The sequence below is a fragment of the Hemiscyllium ocellatum genome, chromosome 35 (genome assembly GCF_020745735.1).
Source record: "Hemiscyllium ocellatum isolate sHemOce1 chromosome 35, sHemOce1.pat.X.cur, whole genome shotgun sequence".
NCBI lineage: Eukaryota > Metazoa > Chordata > Chondrichthyes > Orectolobiformes > Hemiscylliidae > Hemiscyllium > Hemiscyllium ocellatum.
In genome coordinates, this window is record NC_083435.1 from 10,377,436 (window position 1) to 10,399,330 (window position 21,895).

At 43.6% G+C, this 21,895-nt stretch overlaps 2 protein-coding genes across 3 annotated transcripts in view; both read right to left on the reverse strand.

The window, feature by feature from the left end:
* Window positions 1-20,138, reverse strand: part of LOC132833001 (E3 ubiquitin-protein ligase TRIM69-like) — a 29,339-nt gene extending 9,201 nt beyond the window's left edge. For both annotated transcript variants that reach the window (XR_009647009.1, XM_060851273.1), the window contains exons 1-3: window positions 19,948-20,138; window positions 19,060-19,082; window positions 15,088-15,203 (exon numbers count right to left, since the gene is read on the reverse strand). Coding sequence is in view for 1 of the 2 variants with exons in the window: in XM_060851273.1 (XP_060707256.1) it covers window positions 15,088-15,203; window positions 19,060-19,082; window positions 19,948-20,133 (325 nt within the window). In the remaining variant the exon portion in view is untranslated. The remainder of the gene's footprint in view (window positions 1-15,087; window positions 15,204-19,059; window positions 19,083-19,947) is intronic.
* Window positions 20,139-20,181: 43 nt separating this feature from the next.
* Window positions 20,182-21,012, reverse strand: LOC132832952 (E3 ubiquitin-protein ligase TRIM52-like). Its single transcript, XM_060851200.1, has 2 exons — window positions 20,602-21,012; window positions 20,182-20,370 (listed from the first exon to the last, which is right to left on the reverse strand). The coding sequence occupies exons 1-2, from the start codon at window positions 21,010-21,012 to the stop codon at window positions 20,182-20,184; spliced, it is 600 nt and encodes a 199-aa protein (XP_060707183.1).
* Window positions 21,013-21,895: the final 883 nt, after the last annotated feature.

The window sequence follows — 21,895 nt, forward strand, 5'->3', positions numbered from 1 at the left end:
GGTAAAGGTTCACTTCGTGATAAAAGCATGGCCTGATATCCAGAAGAAGTTACAGAAGATAGAGGACGGGAGCGGTAGAAATGAGTCGGAGTTGTTACAGGAGGTTCAGAAGGTATTTGTATAGAGAGACATAATGGCGGAGGAACGGAAGGCTAAGATAATGGTAGCAGTAGTAAGGGAGGACTGTGAGTCCCCCAGGAGGATGAATGAAGGACAAAAGGAAGTCGCGGAAGGGTGGTGAAGAGAAATGGAATGTGAATAGGGAAAGGAGTCGGATAAATAAGGCGGATATCTAAATCTGAATATTTATGTATGTGTGAAAGAGATGGGCCGGCCCCGATAGGATCTCTGTGTGTAAATTTGATTGTGAAAAATAAAGTAGTCTCTGTGGATGTGAGAATTTGTGTTTGTGTATGGATCTTTTTGTGTGAAATTCTCTGCGAAAATCTGTGTGGAAAAGTGCAAGTAAGAAATGCTGCAAGCTTTATCATGGTGTCTGTGAGAAAGAATCTGGCAGAAGGCTTCTCAGCTAACAAGCAGTTTAACACTTTGTGCTCTGGCTTGAATTCATCTGTTTGTTAATGGTTTTATGTTTGAAACTTGTTGTCTGTCATTTGATTCAGTGTGCTATTTTTGACTGTAATTTTATGAATGCTTAACGTTATTTTCTTTCATGATATGATTTTATTAGAACTTCAGGAGGGAAAGGAGGACCATTCATGAGATTGTTCGTGGGGGCTAGAAAATGCTCTTATACAGTAATTAAATCATGCCACATAATTTAAAAAATTCATAATCATAGGCTACTTCAGTACTAAAGGCACAATAGAGAAAAGAGAAAATGAAAATGACACTGCAAAGTAAATAAAATTTCTGCCCTTTTCAGTTAAATGACAATGTTATAGAAAATGAAGTAGTTTTTACCATCAATGTGTAAACTATAATGAAAGTGAATACTCTCACTTTGTCAATGTGTCATGTTAACATGCAGGATTAAATTCTAAAAAAAAAAATTCAAAAGATGTTGATCCAAAATGTGACATTCACCAAGAGTAGAAAATCTTAATGGTGTTGCAAAGCATAGCTATTAGAAGCCCTAACTTTCATAACTTTTTATGGGACTGAGTTCACTTGAAGTACTCTACTTTATCTGCAATGAAGGTAATTGAAAATTTGGTACTATCTTTAAGGTCAAGACAGTTACTTTTTTTAAAAAAAAGTTGAACTTGTAATTCATTGGAATCTTGTGTATTTGACACATCATGTTCGAATAAACATCAATTGCTCATTTGTGTGTCTCACAGCATTTCGATTTACCACGGGAAGCGATAGCCGGTGGGGATAAGGGCTGGTGCTGACAGCTTGGAGTTCGCCTCCTAGGACGGGACCTTGTGGACAGTCTCCCTTGAAGTCAAGGGTTAAAGGACAGTTCGCGGTCGGCAGAGTGTGGAGGCAGAACCCGGTTGATCTGAACCATAGCCCTAGAGTAGAATAGTTAGCCGAGTGTCAGGAACTATTCTCCGGAGATCTAGAATACCTAGACAGAAGTCACTTATAACAAGAGTGAGGGGGAGTGTGAGGCAGAGGGTGAGAGCAGAGTGAGGCTGAGGGAAGACTGACCGGATTGGGAGCTGTGCTCAAGAGGATAGTGGGGGATAGGGAGGAGAGGGCTGAGTGGGTGTAAGGATTGAGGAACAGGGAGGCAGTGAGATGGAGGGGGAAGGGAAGAGTAGGAGGGGGTGAGTGGGCATTGATGGGGAGGGAGATTGGAGAGTGTGGGCAACCAGTGTGTCAAGGGGAGGTGGAGTGACAAGGAGAATGAGGATTGGAGAGTGAGGTGGAGGGTGAAGGGATTTGTGAAAATTGGACAATGAAGAGAGGGTGGGGGAGGACTGAATGGTGAGCAATCGAAAAGAATGGATAGATGTGGAGAATGTGGAGGTTAGTGGGTTGGAGGTGGAGAAAGCAGTGAGGCCTTGGTCTGTGGGGACAGTGAATGAGAGGGAGGAGTGAATGGAGAATGAGCAGGAGGGCAGAGAGCGAGTGTGAGATGCAAGGGTGGATGATAGGAAGAGTAGGGTCAAAGGTGGGAGTGGGAGTGAGCAGCAGGGAGACAATGAGAGCAGGAGTGAGTGGGCTGGGATACCAGGAGGGAGTGTTGGTTAGAGGTAGGGAATGGAGAATGAGGTCCATGGAAGAGTGATAGGGTGGGAGGGAGGGGGAGGTGAGTGAGGCCTGTGTGGAGATGGAAGGGGAATGCAGTGAGAGATAGGGACAAGGAAACTGAGGAAAAATTGATGGGGTGAATAAAGAGGTAGGCTTGTGCGATGTCATGAGTGTGGAGGAGGGGAGAGGCAGGGTAAGGGAAAAGGAGAGGGAAATTGGCAGTGAGGAGGAGTGGGAAGAGGAATGAAAATGAGGAGGATGACTTGGAGGAGAATCAGGGAGATGGGAGGAGAGAGTGAAAAGAAGATGTGTAGGGGAAGGCCGAGAGTGTGGGAGTATGTGAGGGGTGTGACGATTCTGCTCATTTAACAAGGTTAGGTTGTCCTTGTTTCTTTTTTCAGGGAGGTTGTAAACACATAGTGTCTAGTTTGTATGGGTTTTAGGGCCAATTTGATAAGAGCCAACAGATTGTGCCTCAGGTTTTAAAAGGCTTTTGAGTAAAAAAAAATCACTTGTACAATGAAAGGGGAGAGGCCAGTTCCCCCAGCTCAACTTTATTTTTCCTTTTTTGCCAAGGGGGTGTTTATGGGGATGTTGCAAATATTTGGAACAGCATCATTAATTTGTGATTGAGTTGATTGGGTTTTTAAATAGTTATATAATTCTAAATTTAAATTCTTCTGTTCGTGTGAAAATAAATACTGCTTTGTTTTAAACTGAGTGGTTGGGCCAGCTGCATCCCTCCTGGAATATCCACTGTCCACCTGCTGACAACAACGAGAAATGTTAGGGTCTGGGCTAACATCTCAAAATGTTTTGAGGGAGTCTGGCCTGGTCCTTAACAAGCGAGTGAAGAGTCAGGGGGATGTGAGTGTCAGGGAGTTGGGGTGAGGTGGGGGAGTAATTGGAGAGTAGGCTGGAAGAGAAACTGAGGGGAATTGTGAGTGAGAGGGAAGAGTGAGGACAAGTGAATATGAGGGTAAGAGGGCCTGGAGAGTGATGTTTTTGACATTGGCGTAGAATGTGTGTAAAATATGAGGAGAGAACGGGGAAGTGTGATTGACGTGGAAGCATGTAGGAAGCCAGGAATAGGATGGGGGTGTGGAGTGGGGAAGGCTGTCTGAGGAAGAGTGGTAAATGGCAGAGAAGTGTAGGAGAAGTGGGGCATTGTTAAATGGGCTTGCTTTGCTGGAGGGAGTGGATCTAATTGAAGAGGGAGAGGAGATGAAAGAGTGGGTTAGGCAAGGGTGAGGAGGTTGGACAACTTCGGGATGGTGAATGGGTTGTTGTAGGAGTGAGACAATGGGGGATAATGTGAGGTCTGCATGATGTGATGGTAGAAGAGAGTCTTCACAAGGAAGAATTTTAAAAACAAGAAGCATTACTTAAAGAGAGAAAACCTGCAAAATTGTGAGTTACAGAGTGATCTGGGAGTTCCAGTACATAAGTCAGAAAATGTTAGTGTGTAGGAGCAGTGAGTAATTAAGAAGATTATTGAGAGGTTAATCTTTGTGTCGAGATAGCTTAAACAAAGATAAACATGTTATCTTTTAGTTATAGAGAGAATCAGAGAGTCCACTTCTTGAATCATAGAAAGTGAAGCTGACATAGTAGAGAGACTGGTTTCTGATCTGAGAGCAGGCTGGTGTTGAGTTTATTGTCAGCGTTATCATCCCTCATTGATGGGGCATGGATGAGAAGACAGGACCTTCACAGTGTAGGAATTGAACCTGCACTGTTACTCTGTGTCACCCACCAGCTGTCCAGCCAACTGAGCTAATCAACACACATGGCCAGAACTAATACAGCATAAAATGAAGCCCTTCAGCCCATTGTGGCCATGCTGGTCTTTAAGAGCCTATCAACTTCTATTCCATTTCCCAGCAACTAGGGAACTTGGGGAAATAAATAGTGATGTCTTGAAAAGAGTTCATGTTACAGAAGAGGAGATGTCTTCAATTGTACAAAGCTAGATAAATGCCCGGGTCCCAATAAGGTTTTTTTTTTAGATTAGATTAGATTACTACAGTGTGGAAACAGGCCCTTCGGCCCAACAAGCCCACACCGACCCGCCGAAGCGCAACCCACCCATACCCTACATTTACCCCTTACCTAACACTATGGGCAATTTAGCATGGCCATTTCACCTGACCCCGCACATCTTTGGACAGTGGGAGGAAACCGGAGCACCCGGAGGAAACCCACGCAGACACGGGGAGAACGTGCAAACTCCACACAGTCAGTCGCCTGAGTCGGGAACTGAACCCGGGTCTCAGGCGCTGTGAGGCAGCAGTGCTAACCACTGTGCCACCGTGCCGCCCACCGTGTTTCCCAGAAACTAGGGAATGGGGGGAAGAGATTGCTGGAGCCCTTACTGACAGACTTGTATTATCAACAGCAACAGGTGAGGTGCCAGAACCAGAGGTTGTCTAATTTAGTGCCATTATGTTAAACAGGCTGAAAAGAAAAGTGAGGAACTCTAGACCAGTGAGCTTTACATCAGTGGTTGGTAAGTTATCGGACAGGATTTATATGCAATTGAAAAGTCAAGGACTAATTAGGAATAGTCGAGACGGCTTTGTAAGTGGGAAATTGTGTCTTGATTTGAGTTTTTTGAAGAGGTAGCAAAGATGATTGATTAAGGCAGAGAGCTAGATATTGTTGATGTAGACTTGAGAAAACAGGGTTTCAACAGGGTTCCCCATGGTAGATTGGTTAGACAGGTTAGATCACATGGGAATTAGCCAATTCAATAAAAATTGGCTTGAAGGTGGGAGACAGAGGCTTATGGTAGAGAGTTGCTTTTCAGACTGGAGGTCTGTGTCCAGCAGTGTGCCACAAGGATAGGGGCTGGGTCACATTGCTTTTGGTCATGTACTTAAATTATTTGGGTGCAAACATAGAAGGCATGGTTCGTAAATTGGCAGATGACACAAAAGAAATATCTAGTGGACTTTAAAGAAGATTATTTCAGACAGCAACAGGACCTTGATCAGGTGGCCAATGGGCCGTGGAGTGGCAGATGGCGTTTAATCTTGATAAATGTGAGGTATTGCATTTTGGTCGGGCAAACCAGGACACCAATAGTTGCTGGTGGGGAGTGTTACTGAGCAGGAGGTCAGGGGGTACAGGTACATGGTTCCTTGGAGTGGAGTTGCAGGTGGACATGGTGGTGAAGAGGGAGTATGGCACGCTTACTTTCATTGGTTGGAATGTTGAATGTTGGAGTTGGGATGTCATGTTGTGGCCGGGCGGCGCATTGGTGAGGGACATTGGAGTGTGGGGTTTAGATTAGAGTGGTGTTGGAAAAGCACAGCAGTTCAGGCAGCATCCAAGGAGCAGTAAAATCGACGTTTGGGCAAAAGCCCTTCATCAAGAATGCTGATTCCAACTGAAGGGCTTTTGCCCGAAACATCGATTTTCCTGCTCCTCGGATGCTGCCTGAACTGCTGTGCTTTTCCAACACCACTCTAATCTAAACTCTGGTTTCCAGCATCTGCAGTCATTGTTTTTACCTACATGGAGTGTGGTTCTGGTCACCCTTTCATGGGGTAAGTATGTTGTGAGGCTTGAGAGTGTGTGGAGGGGATTTGCAGGGGTATTGCTGGGACTGGAGGGTTTGAGTAATAGGCAGTGGTTGAATAAGCTTTCTTTCCCTGGAATGTTAGAGACTGAGCGGTGACCTTACACCAATAAAACCATGAGGGGCTTGGCGAGGGTGAATAGCCAATATATTTTGCCCAGGGCAGATGCCTCCAAAGATAGAGGGCACAAGTTTAAGGTGAGATGAGTAAGATTTAAAAAGAACCTGAGGGGTAACTTTTTTACGTAGAGGGTGGTGCATGTATGGAACGAGCTGCCAGAGGAAGTGATGGAGTTGGATTCAATAACAATACTTTAAAGGCATCTGGATGTGTACATGAATAGGAAGGATTTTTCAAGGAATCCTCCTGTCTACCCAATCTGTAATCCTCATAACTTTCTATACTTTCATCAGGTTGTCCCCTCATCCTTCTCTGCTTCAATGAAAACATCCCCAGCCGATCGAGGCTGTCTTCAGAGGTGAAACACTCCAGCCCAGGCAACATCTTGGTGAATCTCAGCTGTTCCAGCCCTGCCCTGTCTCCTGTTGGATTTTCTACACACTGCCTTAAATAGATCATGTGGAGACATTTTAAAGAATTCTGTCCTGTCTAAGCCATTCACAACCTGCCTGTCCCAGTTCATCCAGGGGAAGCTGAATTTCCTTGATATTATTAACATATTGTGTTTGCACTTCTCTGAGATTTGCTACAATATCAGCACTTAATCTATCTCTGACTGGCGTGGGTCTCTAGTAAACTCCAAACAATGTAATTCCCAATTTTTTTAATAAAGTTCTCCCCAAAGATGGATTCTGGGTAATCCAAGATGGAGATCTGGAAAAAATTGTGGCAGTGATTTCCTCAAATTCCTTGAGCCGCAATTACTGATTTCTAAGCTTTTGCATTGTTTTGGAACTTTGAGGGAGGAAGGATGAGGAGGAAGACAGACAAAGGCAGTGACCACATGGTCAGAGAAAGAAACCTATACTATTGTCTGACACAAGATCACCACTCAGCCTCTGATGCTCCAGATAAAACTGTCCCAGCCTATTCAACCTCTCTCTATGGCTCAAATCCTCCAACCCAAGCAGCATCTTTGTATGTCTTATGTGAACCCTTTCAAGTTTCACAACATCACTCTGATAGGAGGGAGACCAGATTTGCACACAATATTCCAAAAGTGGCTTAACCAATGTCCTGTCAATGACATTGACCTCCCAATTCCTGTACTCAATGCTCTGACCAATAAAAGAAAGCATACCAAACACCTTCTTAACCATCTTATCTACCTGCAACTCCACTTTCAAAGAATGATGAACCTGTACTCCAAGGTCTCTTTGTTCAGCAACATTCCCTAGGACCTTACCATTAAGTGTATAGGCCTGCAGCTATTTCCCTTTCCAAAATGCAGCACATCACATTTATCTCAATTAAACTCCATCTGCTACTCCTCGGTCCATTGGCCCATCTGATCAAGATCCAATTATACTCTGAGGTAACCTTCTTCTCTGTCCACAACACCTTCAATTTTGGTTTCATCTGCAAACTTACTAACTATACCTCCTAGGTTCACAACCAAATCATTTATACAAATGCTGAAAAGAAGTGGAGCCAGCACCGATCCTTGTGGCATTCTGCTGGTCACAGGCTTCCAGTCTGAAAAACAAACCTCAACCACCATCCTCTGTCTTTGACCTTTGAGCCAGTTGTTTATCCAAATCACTAGTAGTCCCTGGAATATATGTGATCTAACCTTCACTAGTAGTCCCTGGAATATATATGATCTAACCTTGCCAACTAATCTACCATGAGGAACGTTGTTGAACGCTTTACTGAAGTCCAGACTGATAATTTCTGCTGCTCTGCCCTCATCAATCCTTTTTGTTACTTCTTCAAAAAACTCAATCCAATTCATGTAGCTGAACAGAGAGATCTTGGAGTGCAAGTTCACAGTTTCTTGAAGTTTGTTCCTCTGAGACAGGTAAGAAGGGGTAAGATTAAGGAACCTTGGATGATGAGAACGGAGGACCTTCTCATCAAAAGGAAAAAGGCAGCTTAGGTAAGGTGGAGGAAGCAAGAATCTAGCACAGCTTTGGAGGATTACAAGCTTGCTAGAAAGGAGCTCAGAAATGGACTGAGGAGAACCAGGAGGGAGCACAAAAAAAGGCTTGGCAAGATGTATTAGGGAGAACCCAAAGGCGTTTTACTCATACGTGAGGAATAAGGAAATGCTCAGGGAGAAGGTAGGGCAGATCAGGAATAGCGGAGGAACTTGTGCGTCGAGTCTCAGCAGACAGGGGAGGCCCTAAATGAGGTTTTTGCTTCAGTTTTCACCAAGGAAAGTAAATGAAAACTTAGAGGAGCTGGGATACCGTCTTGACCAGATCAAGATTGATGAAGTTGATGTGCTAGAAATGTTGGAAAACATTAAGATTGATAAGTCCCCAGGACCAGACCAGATTTATCCTAGGCTGCTCCGGGAAGTGAGAAAGGAGGTTGCTAAGCCACTGGCATGAATATTTGCCTCCTCACTCTCCACAGGAGTCATACCAGAGGATTGGAAGGAGGTGAATGTTGATCCACTTTTCAAGAAGGGTATTAGGGAAATCCCTGGCAATTGCAGACCAGTCAGTCTTATGTCTGTGGTCAGCAAAGTTGTGGAAAGAATTCTGATGGATAGGATTTATGACTTTGGCAAAGCATAGTGTGATTAAAGACAGTCAGCATGGCTTTGTGAGGGGCAGGTCATGCCTCACAAATCTTATTGAGTTCTTTGAAGAGGTGTCAAGAGAGGTCAACGATGGTCGAGCAGTGGATGTGGTGTATATGGATTTCAGCAAGGCATTTGGATTCCCCCTGGTAGGCTCATTCATAAAGTCAGGAAGTATGGGATACAGGGAGATTTGGCTATCTGGATTCAGAATTCGCTGCTGACAGAAGGCAGAGAGTGGTTGTAGATGGAAAATATTCTGCCTGGAGGACAGTGTTGAATGGGGTCCCGCAGGGCTCTGTTCTTGAGCATCTGCTCTCCTTAGTTGTTATACATGACTTGGATGAGGAGGTTGAAGGGTGGGTTAGTAAATTTGCAGATGACACAAAGGTTGGAGGTGTCATCGATAGTATAGAGGGCTCCTGCAGGCTACATTGTGACATAGACAGGATGCAGAGCTGGGCTGAGAAATGGCAGATGGAGTTCAACCTGGATAAATGCAAAGTGACACATTTTGGAAGGTTGAACTCAAATGCTGAATGTAGCATTGAAGACAGGATTCTTGGCAGAATGGAGGATCAGAGGGATCTCGGTGTGCAAGTACATAGATCCCTCAAAATTACCACTCAAGTGGATAGGGTTATTAAGAAAGCATATGGTGTTTTGGCTTTCATTAACAGGGGTATCGAGTTTAAGAGCCGCGAGGTTTTGCTGCACTCGTGGGCGGCACGGTGGCACAGTGGTTAGCACTGCTGTCTCACAGCGCCTGAGACCCGGGTTCAATTCCCGACTCAGGCGACTGACTGTGTGGAGTTTGCACGTTCTCCCCGTGTCTACGTGGGTTTCCTCCGGGTGCTCTGGTTTCCTCCCACAGTCACAAAGATGTGCGGGTTAGGTGAATTGGCCATGCTAAATTGTCCGTAGTGTTAGGTAAGGGGTAAATGTAGGGTGGGTCACACTTCGGCGGGTCGGTGTGGACTTGTTGGGCTGAAGGGCCTGTTTCCACACTGTAAGTAATCTAATCTAATCAAATCTACAAGTCCTTGGGGAGACCACACTTGGAATATTTTGTCCAGTTCTGGCCGCCCTACTATAGGAAAGATACAGAGGCTTTGGAGAGGGTGCAAAGAAGGTTTTCCAAGATGCTGTCTGGACTGGAGGGCTTGCCGTATGAAGAAAGGTTGAATAAGCTCGGACTTTTCTCTCTGGAGAGAAGGAGGAAGAGAGGAGACTTGTACAAAATAATGAGAGGAATAAATAGATTCAATAGCCAAAGACTTTTCCTCAGGGCAGGATTGACTTGTATGAAAAGTCATAGTTTGAAGATACTAGGAGGAAGGTATAAAGGAGACATCAGAGGTAGGTTCTTTATGCAGAGAGTTGTGAATGCATGTAATGCGTTGCCAGTTGAAGTAGTGGAAACAAAGTCATTGGGGACATTTAAGTGACTGCTGGACATGCATGTGGATAGCAGTGAGTTGAGGGGTGTGTAGGTTAAGTTACTATATTTTACATTAGGATTAAGTCTCAGCACAACATTGTGGGCCAAAGGGCATGTTCTGTGCTGTACTTTTCTATGTTCTATGAAAGTAGAGTCACAGGTAGATAAGATCATGAAAAGGCGTTTGGTATGCTTTCCTTTATTGGTCAGACCATTGAGAATAGGAGTTGGGATGTCATGTTGCAGCTGGACAGGCCATTGATTCGGCCACTTTTGGAATATTGTGCGCAGTTGTGGTGTCCTTCCTATCAGAATGATATTGTAAAACTTGAAAGAGTTCATAAAAGATTTACAAGGATGTTGCCAGAGTTGGAGGATTTGAGCTATAGGGAGAGCCTGAATAGGCTGGGGCTATTTTCCCTGAACTGTCAGATGCTTAGTGGCAACTTTATAAAATTATAAAAGGTTTGTAAAATTATGAGGGGCATGGATTAGATAAATAGACAAGGTCTTTTACCTGGGGTGGGTGAGTGCAGAACCAGAGGACATAGTTTTAGGGTAAGAGGGGAAAGATATAAAAGGGAATGAAGGGGCAACTTTTTCACACAGAGGGTTTTGTGTGTATGGAATGAGCTGCCAGATGAAATGGTGGATTCTACTACAATTACAGTATCTAAAAGGCATCTGGATAGCTAAACGAGTAGGAAGGGTTTAGAGGGATATGGGCCAAGTGCTGGCAAATGGGACTAGATTAGTTTAGGATAACTGGTCTGCATTGGTAAGTTGGATTGAAGGGTCTGTTTCTGTGCTGTACATCTCTATGACTCTCTATGACTGATGTGGCTTCAATGGAGTGAAAAATGAGCTGCTGTTTTTCCAGTTTGTGCTGAGCCTCAAGCTGGAAGAACAGGATCTCATTTCCCACTTGGGGACCCTGCAACCTTCAGGTCAGTATTGAGTTCAATAATGTTAGAGTTTGAGCACCTTTTTCCATGTCCTTTACCCACATGGACATCCCATGCCCTGTCATGACATGAGCTACTTTCAGTACAGCCAACCCTATTTCACATTCTTATAATACTCACTGTCAACTTTTCTGTCTCCCTGGCTCACGATTATCCATCTCTTTATCTGACTAACTTTGTTCTCTGCTTCTGGGCTCTTTGTCTCCAATGATTGCTTTGTTTCTTGCCAAACCCCACCCCGCGCTCCTACCTAGACAGTCTATCTTCAGCATATATATCACCTCTTTCAAGCTACTATCTAGTTCTGTAGGTGGGTCACTAGATTAGAAACATTAACTCTGCTTACTCTCCATAATTTCTGCCAGAAATACTCGTTTTTTCTTATAGAATCTGTTTTGGTTTCAAATTTCCAGCATCCACGGTTCTTGATTTTATCTTATGGTTAATTATGTTGATGTGAACTGCCTTGTATTATTGATATCCAGAGGAGATGGATGGACCAGAGAAAGTGTGAATAACTATGAGGAGGGAGTGTGATGTCGAGTGAGAAGGAAGAATGTGAGATTATTAACGAGTGAGATTTGAAGTAACGGGGATGTAGAGCTGGGATTTGATATAGAGGGAACGTCAATGGAATAGCAGAGCCAGGTGGAGGGGAGGGATAAGATTGAGTGTGGGTCATCAGGAAGAGTGAAGTGAAACAGAGCATAAAGCTGAGGGTGAGAGTGACAGTAATGGGAACTGACAGGAATGGGCATTGTGGGATAGAAGGGGAAGGGAGTATGAGAGCGAGGGGAGAGACAAAGCGTGACGACAATCTTCTTTGTGACCTCTTCAAAAATCTCAATCATGTCAGTGAGTCAAGATTTCCCATGCACAAAGCCATGAGGACTATCATTGCCTTTCCGAATGATGATAACTGGCCCTCAGAATCTCCCACAACAACTTACCCACCAATGACGTCAGGCTCATCAGTCACCTGGCTTTTTGTTACAGCCTTACTTAAATAATGACACAACATTAACAATTCTCCAGTCTTGCCACATCTCACCCTTGGCTATTGATGATACAAATATCTCATCAGTGTGCCAGCAATCTCTTTGCTAGCTTCCCACAAAGTTCTGGGATAAATCTGATCAGGTTCCAGGGACATATCTTCTTTATGGATTTTAGGACTGACAGCACCTCCTCTTCTGTAATATGAACTCTTCACGACATCACTATTTATTTCACAAGTTCCATGTCCTTCTCCACAGTAAATCACCGATGTGAAATATTCATTTACCATTTCCTGTGGTTCCACATGTAGACATCCTCTTTGATCTGTATGGGACATTATTTTCTGTCTAGTTATTCTTTTGCCCTTCATGTACGTGTAGAATCTATTTGGATTCTCCTTAACCCTATTTGCCAAAGCTCTCAAGTCCAGTTTTTGCCCTCCTGATTTCCCTCTAAGTACACTCCTCCTGCTCTTGTACTCCTCTCGGGATTCACTCCATTCCAGCTGTCAATACCTGGCAAATGACTCCTTATTTTTCTTGACTCGAGCCTGAATTTCTCTAGACCAAGCAACTTTGCCCTTCTCACTAATTGAAACACACTGTCTCTGAACTCCCGTTATCTCATCTTTGGAGGTTTCCCACATTCCAACCATCCCTTGATCTGTAAGCAGTTTGCCCCAGTCAATATTTGAACGTTCCTGCCCAGTACCATCAACTTTGTCCTTACTCTTATTTGGAAGCATATTTTTAGATTCGGTCTATTCTTTTTGATGACTGTTTTAAAACTAATAGAATTATTATCACTTGCCCCAAGGTGACCCCCAACACCTCAGTCACTTGCCCTGTCCTATTTCCCAAGAGAAAGTCAGGTTTTGCTCCTTATTTAGTAGGTGCATTCACATACTGATTAAGAGAATTTTCTTGGACACACTTAAATTCCTCTCCCAACCAAGCCCTTAACACAATGGCAGTCCCAGTTTATGTTTGGAAAGATAAAATCCCCTACCATAACAAACCTATTAATTGTACAGATATCTGAGATTTCCCTACATATTGCTTTTCAATTTCCCACTTAATATTTAAGGGCCAATACTGCAATCCCAGTGACGTAATCATCCTTTTCTCACTTCTTAGTTACACCCATATAACTTCCTAAAACGATCTCCCAAGAATATCCTCTTTAAGTAAAGCCATAATGTTGTCCTTAGCCAAAAATGCCATTCTCCTTCTCTCTTGCCTCCATTTCTATCTTTATTGTGACATCTATACACAAGTAAATTCAGCTGCCAGTTCCGCCCTTCCCTGCTCCACGTTTCATCGCGAATACCTATGATATCCCAATCCCTTGTTCCCGACCATTCCCTAAGTTCTTTTGCCTTAACTGTCAGGTCTCTTGCATTAAAATAAATGCAGTTTAATTTCTCAGTCTTACCTCATTCTCTGCAATGCTGTTGTTCACGTTGAGCATTGAACTTGCTCCCTTTTACTACTATATCAGCCTCAGACTTATCTCTTTTCTCACTATCTCTTTGAGCTCCCTCTATCAGCTCCCTTCTAACCACCCAAACCCTCAACCACCACGCCCCCCCCCCCCCACTACCAATGCCCCCCCACCTCCACAACCATCTCTTAATATCTTAAATCCTCCCCAGTCACACGAGCAAATCTCCCCACCAGGATATTGGTCCCCTTCCAATTCAGGTGCAACCTGTCCTTCTTGTACATGCCATTTCTACCCCAGAAACAATCCCAATGGTTCAAAAATGTGAATCTCTACTCCTTACACCAGCTCCTTGGCCATACATTAATCTGTCCTATCCTCCTATTCCAACTGCATTACCACATGGTACAGGGAGTAATCCAGATATTACTACCCTCTCAGACCTCCTTTTTAATCTCCTGCATCACTGTTAGAAATAATATAATGAATAAGTTCCCTTGGTGTCACTGAACTTTTCCATGACAAATAATATCACCAAACTGATTACTTTTTCATCATCACAATGTTGTTTCTCTGAACTCAGTCTGTGAAGATTGATTCTCTCATTTCCTGCATTTACAACAGGAAATATTCCCCCAAAATAATTCATGGTTCAGAAGCTTTTTGGTTTATACTGTGGGCACACGGGCGATATTTGAACACAATTTCATTTATCGTACGCTCCTCTGCAATGATTTCACCATTACCAGAAGTTGAGTTACTTATTCACATGGCTATTCATTGCTTCTTTGTTTTCCATTTCCACTCATGTTCCCATCATCCCAAATCACACCCTTCCCTAACCTGGAAGTGATAGCAGTTTTCCAGTCACTTGTCCCTCCTGCAGACCACCTATTACTTTCTCACCCTCCAAACGTTTTGAAAACTGATTGGATGCAGATGTTCACAGGTAAAGGGACGGCTGGAAAATGGGAAGCTTTCAGAAATGAGATAACAAGAGTCCAGAGAAAGTATATTCTTGTTAGGGTGAAAGGAAAGGCTGGTAGATATAGGGAATGTTGGATGACTAAAGAAATTGAGGGTTTGGTTAAGAAAAAGAAGGAAGTATATGTCAGGTATAGACAGGATAGATCGATAGAATCCTCAGTAAAGTATAAAGGCAGTAGGAGTATACTTAAGAGGGCAAAAAGGAGACATGAGATAGTTTTGGCAAATACTGTTAAGGAGAATCCAAAGCATTTTTCCAAATACATTAAGGATAATAGCGTAACAAAGGAGAGAACAGGGACTATCAAAGATCAGCAAGGCGGTCTTTGTGTGGAGCTGCAGAAAATGGAGGAGATACTAAACGAATATTTTGCATCACTATTTACTGTGGAAAAGGACATAGAAGATATAGAATGGAGGAAAATAAATGGTGACATCTTGAAAAATGTCAATAGCTTCCTACAGAGTTCTAGGGTTCACCTGATCAGATCCTGGTGATTACCCACCTTTATGTGTTTCAAGACATCCAGCTCCCGTCACTCCAGATGGAACCAGCTGCTCAAGAAAGCCTGTTTCTGTGCTCTGTTCCTCTGGTTAGGCTGCACTGAGACACTTCTCTGACACACATAGGTGATAGCCTCCAAAACTTGTCCAAATGGACCCACAGAAAGTACAATGTTTCCAGGGATAGTCTCTCTGAATTAACAGCTAGCGATGTGAAGATGTAAACTGGGGCCTTATAGCCCCTGAACGACTCAATCTATCATCAGGAAAGTGAATACACATGTTTACCTGGGTGAATGGTGTGTATCATTTCTCTCCAGACCGTGTACTGTAAAGGACTGGTGAACTGCCTGAGAAACAGAGAGGCATCAGCAGCTGCCAGTGTGTTCTGCACCACACTGATCCTGTAAATATTAAATAGATGACATTATAAATTTCACTTTGTTAAAGTATTTATTAAATGAGTTAAATGTTCAAGCTTTAGTGTTGTTTATGTTTCATTCAATAGGTTAAAAAGTGAAATGTTCATCTTATTTTTATAATTGATCCAAACAGAATTTGATAATGTGAGGGCAAGGATTGGAAACCCCAAAGTCCAGAGCAAGGCCAATGTTCTCCTCACAGTTTAGTTATTGAGACTTGACACACTAGGGAGATGACAAGCATTACGTTCAGCCCCTTGCTGTTTTATAAACAGAACTTGTGGAACAGAGGCAAAAAACTGATATTTCTAAAAGCCTCATCTTCAACTGTGCAAGAGTGAGGACTGCAGATGCTGGAAGCCAGAGTTTAGATCAGAGTGGTGCTGGAAACACACAGCAGATCAGGCAGCATCTGAGAAGCCGGGAAATCGGCATTTTGGGCAAAAACGCTTCATCTCCAACTGTGTCATACATGGGTCTCAAAACCATCTGATACTCAACTTCCAGACTTTTGATCATCTCTGATTTCAGTTGTAGAGTCATAGAGACATACAGCACGGAAACAGACCCTTCAGACCACTTGTCAATGTTGTCCAGTTATCCCAACCCAATCTAGTCCCACCTGCCAGCACCCAGCCCGTATCTCTCCAAATACTTACTATTTATATACTCACCCAGATGCCTTTTAAATGTTGCAATTGCACTATCGTCCACCACTTCCTCAGGCAACTCATTCCACACACATAATACCCTCTGCATGAAATGTTTGCCCCTTAGGTCTCTTTTATATCTTTCCCTTGTCAAGCTAAACCTATGCCTTCTAGCTCTGGACTCCCCCACCCCAGGGAAAGGACTTTGTCTATTTATCCTATCCATGCACCTCATGATTTTATAAACCTCGATAAAGTCATCATTCAGCCTCTGAAACTCCAGGGAAAACAACCACGGCCTACTCAACCTCTCCCTATACTTCAAATCCTCCACGGTGGCAACATCTTTGTAAGTCTTTTCTGAACCCTTTCAAGTTTCACAACATCCTTCCAATAGGAAGGAGACCAGAAGTGTACTTCCAAAAATGGCCGAACCAATGTCCTGTACAGGTGCAACATGACCCGCAAACTGCTGCACTCAACACTCTGACCAAAAATGGAAAGCATACCAAACGCTGTCTTCACTATCCTATCTACCTTCAATTCTACTTTCAAGGAACTTTGAACCTGCACTCCAAGGTCTCTTTGTTCAGCAACACTCCCGAGGACCTTACCATGAAATGTATAAGTCCTGCTAAGATTTGCTTTCCCGAAATGCGGCACCTTGCATTTTATTTAAATTAAACTCCATCTGCCACTCCTCAGCCCATTTGCCCATCTGGTCCAGATCCTGTTGTAATCTGAGGTAACCTTCCTCACTGTCTACTACACCTCCAATTTTGATGTCATCTGCAAACTTACTAACTATACCTCTTATGCTCACATCCAAATCATTTATATAAATGTGAAAAGTAGTGGACCCAGCACTGATCCTTGTGGCACTCCACTGGTCATAGGCCTCCAGTCTGAAAAACAACCCTCCACCACCACCCTCTGGCTTCTACCTTTGAGCCAGTTCTGTTTCCAAATGGCTAGTTCCCCCTCTGTTCCATGTGATCTAACCTTGCTAACCAGTCTTCCATCAGAACCTTGTTGAACACCGTACTGAAGTCCATGTAGAACACATCAACCACTCTCCCCACATCTTTGTTACTTCTTCAAAAAACTCAGTCACACACACAAAACCATATTGACTATCCTTAATCAGTCCTTGCCTTTCCAAATACATGTAAGTCCTATCCCTCAGGATTCCATCTAACAAGTTGCCCATCACCAATGTCAGGCTCACTGGTCTATAGTTCCCTGGCTTGTCTGACCATCTTTCTTAAATAGTGGCACCACGTTAGCCAACCTCCAGTTTTCCAGCATCTCACCTGTGCCTATCGGCGATACAAATATCTCAGCAAGAGGCCCAGCAATTACTTGGAGTAAAAAATGAGGTCTGCAGATGCTGGAGATCACAGCTGCAAATGTGTTGCTGGTCAAAGCACAGCAGGCCAGGCAGCATCTCAGGAATAGAGAATTCGACGTTTCGAGCATAAGCCCTTCATCAGGAAAGCCCTCCTGATGAAGGGCTTATGCTCGAAACGTCGAATTCTCTATTCCTGAGATGCTGCCTGGCCTGCTGTGCTTTGACCAGCAACACATTTGCACCAGCAATTACTTCTCTAGCTTTCCACAGCATTCTAGGGTACACCTGATCAGGTACTGGGGATTTATCCAATTTTATGCTTTTCAAGACATCCAGCACTTCCTCCTCTGTAATAAAGAAATTTTTCAAGATGTCACCATCTATTTCCTGACATTCTATATCTTCCATGTCCTTTTCCACAGTAAAAACTGATGCAAAATACATGTTTAGGATCTACCCCATCTTCTTCAGCTTCACAAAAAGGCTACCTTGCTGATCGTTAAGGAGCCCTATTCTCTCCTTAGTTACCCTTTTGTCCTTAATGTATTTGTAAAAACCCTTTGGATTCTCCTTAACTCTATTTGCCAAAATTAGCTCATGGCCCCTTTTTGCCCTCCTGATTTCACTCTTAAGTATACTCCTACTGCCTTTATAATCTTCTAAGGATTCACTTGATCCATCCTGTCTATATCTGACATATACTTCCTTCATTTTCTTCAAACCTTCAATTTCTTTAGTCATTCAGCTTCCAGTTTTCCCTTTCACCCTAACAGGAATATACTTTCTCTGGACTCTTGTTATGTCATTTCTGAAGGCTTCCCATTTTTCAGCTGTCCTTTTACCTGCGAACATCTGCCTCCAATCAGTTCTTGCAAGTTCTTCCCTAATACCATCAGAATTAACCTTTCTTCAATTTAGAACTGCAACTTTTAGATCTGGTCTGCCCTTTTCCATCCCATTTTAAAACTAATAGTTCCTGGCCCCAAAATGCTCCCCCAGTGACACCTCACTCACCTGCCTTATTTCTGAAGAGTAGGTCAAGTCTTGCAACTTCTCTAGTAGGTACATTCACATATTAAATCAGAACTATTTCTTGTACACACTTGACAAATTCCTCTCCATTTAAACCCTTATCACTATGGCAGTCCCAGTCTATGTTTGGAAAGCCCTTCCCCCATTGGAGGTTGGATCTTCGAGACCCTCAGCTCTGGAATTCCCTCCCTGGAACTCTCCATCTCTCCATTCTTCTTTCCTCCTTTAAAATGCACTAAAATCCACACCAATCATCTGGGTTAATATCTCAGTAACTCTTTTCTATACTTTCCAGTGGTCCTGCAAAACTCCTCAGAACAATTTATTGTACCCTTTATAAAGGCTACAGTGTGAGTGAGTGTTATAAAACGTGAAACAAAAATGATTCCCCCTTTAAACTCTGACTGTCTCAGGTTGGTCAGGAGCCATACAGGGACAGGGATGGCCCATTCCCTGGAAACATGGGCCATATGTCTCTCTCAGGGTCAGGGGTCACAGTCACACAAACAGCCCAAATCAGGGCAGTGATCCCTTCCAACCTGAGAACCAGGTTGGATTACTTACAGGCATCTTGTCATTGTTTACAATACTGCAGAAGAGTTTAACAAAATCTAAAACTGTTTCACACCTGCAATGAGCTACTTATGATAAAAAAAACACTCCTGAGTGAACCATAGACGGAGTTACTGTCGCCCAATAAGCGACCCTTTAAAGTGGCGACAATAACCAGGAAATAAACCCATAATAACCCGTCACTGAGTTACTGAGCAAACTGTGCAGAGTTTCAGTAAAGAGCATGTCCTACCTTCTCTTCCGACAAGCTTCCTCCTGAAAGAAAAGAATCATAAACTGTGAGAATGACAGCTACAGATTTCAGGAGGAGACAGACAGGCTGCTGAAATGAGCGGACACAACATGCAAGTGTAAAATGATACATTTTTGAAGGAAGGTTGAGGAGAGGATAAAATAAACTGAAACTGACCATCAGTCCCGCTCACAGACACAGTGACTCTCATACTTCCACTGTCGCAGACACACCCACATACTGTCCACATGGAACTGGAACTGGATTACCATGGGAATTTCAGGAGATAATTAAACTTGGGGAACACCGTGGGCGGCACAGTGGCACGGTGGTTAGCACTGCTGCCTCACAGCGCCAATTCCCGCCTCAAGCGACTGACTGTGTGGAGTTTGCACATTCTCCCCGTGTCTGCGTGGGTTTCCTTCGGGTCCTCCGGTTTCCTCCCACAGTCCAAAAATGTGCAGGCTAGGGGAATTGGCCATGCTGAATTGCCCGGAGTGGTAGGGGAATGGGTCTGGGTGGCATATGCTTCGGCGGGTCGGTGTGGACTTGTTGGGCCGAAGCTCTTGTTTCCACATTGTAAGTAATCTAATTTCATCGAATAATAACAAAACAAGTAAAAATGTCACAAGCCATTCCCAGGAGAATGTCGATATTCCCGAGAATCTGCAGACAGTGCGGCAGCGGTGACAAAAAAACCCCCAGAAATTACTGGAAAATCTCAGCAGGTTTGAAAGAATCTGTGTTTCTTCACTGACAACGGCAGAACCGTCCGGAAAGTCACAGGTTCAGTTCAACTTTTTTTTACATTAAATCCCATATTATTTTTACAGTTGTCGTCATCATGTCCGAAATCTGTCTGAAATAACCTGCAATATCTTCCCTCACCTTCAGAAACATCAATTCGTCTTTTTGCTCCATCTGTTTCTGTAACTTTGAGAGTTTCTCCTCAATAGAATTTAAATTCTCCTGAATCTCTCGAAGGTTTTTCTCCATTGGTTCTACAATCCTCTCCTCTTCTTCCCTGAGATCTCTGAGTAAACGCTGCTCTTTCTCAGTGAGAATCTGGTGCATTTTAGTGAACTCGGATGTGATGTGGGTCTGCAGACTGCTCGCCTGTTCCTACCAAATGAAATGTGAAACCTCATTAATGTCCCGCGGTAAAGGGAACAAAACTAACCGAGATCCCAGAAAATCAGCACAGGGAGAGCTCACCCTCACTTCGGAAATCTTCCGTTTCTGGGTCAGTTCCGTTTGTAGAACCGCCGATTTCTTCTCTGTGAGAGAATCTAAGGAAGACTTCAGCTGATCCTGGAATTGGAAAATAATATAAAATTACATTCTTAAAGTATGAAAATGTGATAAAACCTTTTTAAAAATATTTCAGAAGAACACTAAAGTACGGGAGCGTAATTGTCAGCGATAGAGTTTCTGTCTCTGGTCCCTGACGGAGGGTTCCGGGTCTCCCCTGTTCCTGACTTGTCTCATAGAATGGTCTGAGCAGATTGATGAGAAATATTGATTACAAAATGCAATATTTACCTTGTAGATTTCAACAGCCTCATTTATCGGCAGGAAGTTGTGAGTTTTGTGTTCCCGCGAATCTCTACAAATCAGACAGATCAATTTCTTGTCAGTTTCACAAAACAGCTCCAGTTCTCTCTGATGTACCTCACAGTGAGGTTTATTTTCCTTCTCTTTCGGATCCAGCTTTAATTTTCGAGCTTTCTCGGCCAGATTCGCTAAGGCCCGATTTACCTTGAGGTTTCTTTCCGGAAACCCCTCTCTACATTCCGGGCAGGAGTTCATCTCCTTCTTTTCCCAACTCTGGGTGATACAGGAGCGGCAGAAGTTGTGTCCACATTCCAGTATAACCGGATCGGTGAAGAAATCCAGACAAATGGGACAAACTGTCTCCTCGGTCCAACTCTCTCCCTGCTGTCTGGAAGCCATGTTCACCCGCAGCACTTCCTGAGACAAACCGCTTTCAGTTTCAATGTTGCTGCGCTGGTGAACACACTCAGAGACTCATCCAGATGTACAGCATGGAAACAGATCCTTCGGTCCAACCCGTCCATGTCGACCAGGTATCCCAACCCAATCTAGTCCCAACTGCCAGCACTCGGCCTATATCCCTCCAAACTCTTCCTATTCATATACCCAACCAAGTGCCTCTTAAATGTTGCAATTGTATCAGCCTCCACCACATCCTCTGGTAGCTCATTCCATACACGTACCACCCTCTGCATGAAAAAGTTGTCCTTTAGGGCTCTTTTATATCTTCCCCTCTCACCCTAAACCTATGCCCTCTAGCTCTGGACTCCCTGATCCCAGGGAAAAGACTTTGTGTATTTACCCTATCCATGCCACTCGTAATTTTGTAAATCTCTATAAGGTCACCCCTCAGCCTCCGATGCTCCATGGAAAACAGCCCCAGCCTGTTCAGCCTCTCCCAGTAGCTCAGACCCTCCAACCCTGGCAACATCCTTGTAAATCTTTTCTGAACCCTTTCAAGTTTCATAACATCATTCTGATAGGAAGGAGAGCAGAATTGCATGTGGTATTCCAACAGTGACCTAACCAATATCCTATACAGCCGCAACATGACCTCCCAACTCCTGTACTCAATGCTCTGACCAATAAAAGAAAGCATACCAAACACTTTCTTAACCATCCTATCTACCTGCAACTCCACTTTCAAAGAATGATGAACCTGTACTCCAAGGTCTGTTTGTTCAGCAACACTCCCTAGGACTGTACCATTAAATGTATAAGTACTGCTAAGATTTGCTTTCCCAAAATGCAGCACCTCGCATTTATCTGAATTAAACTCCAT

Coding starts and splice junctions, on each gene's coding strand:
- LOC132832952 (XM_060851200.1), bottom strand. CDS start 21,012: ATGGCTTCCAGACAGCAGGGAGAGAGTTGGACCGAGGAGACAGTTTGT. Junction 20,371..20,601: donor AGGCTGTTGAAATCTACAAG/GTAAATATTGCA, acceptor TTCCAATTCCAG/GATCAGCTGAAGTCTTCCTT.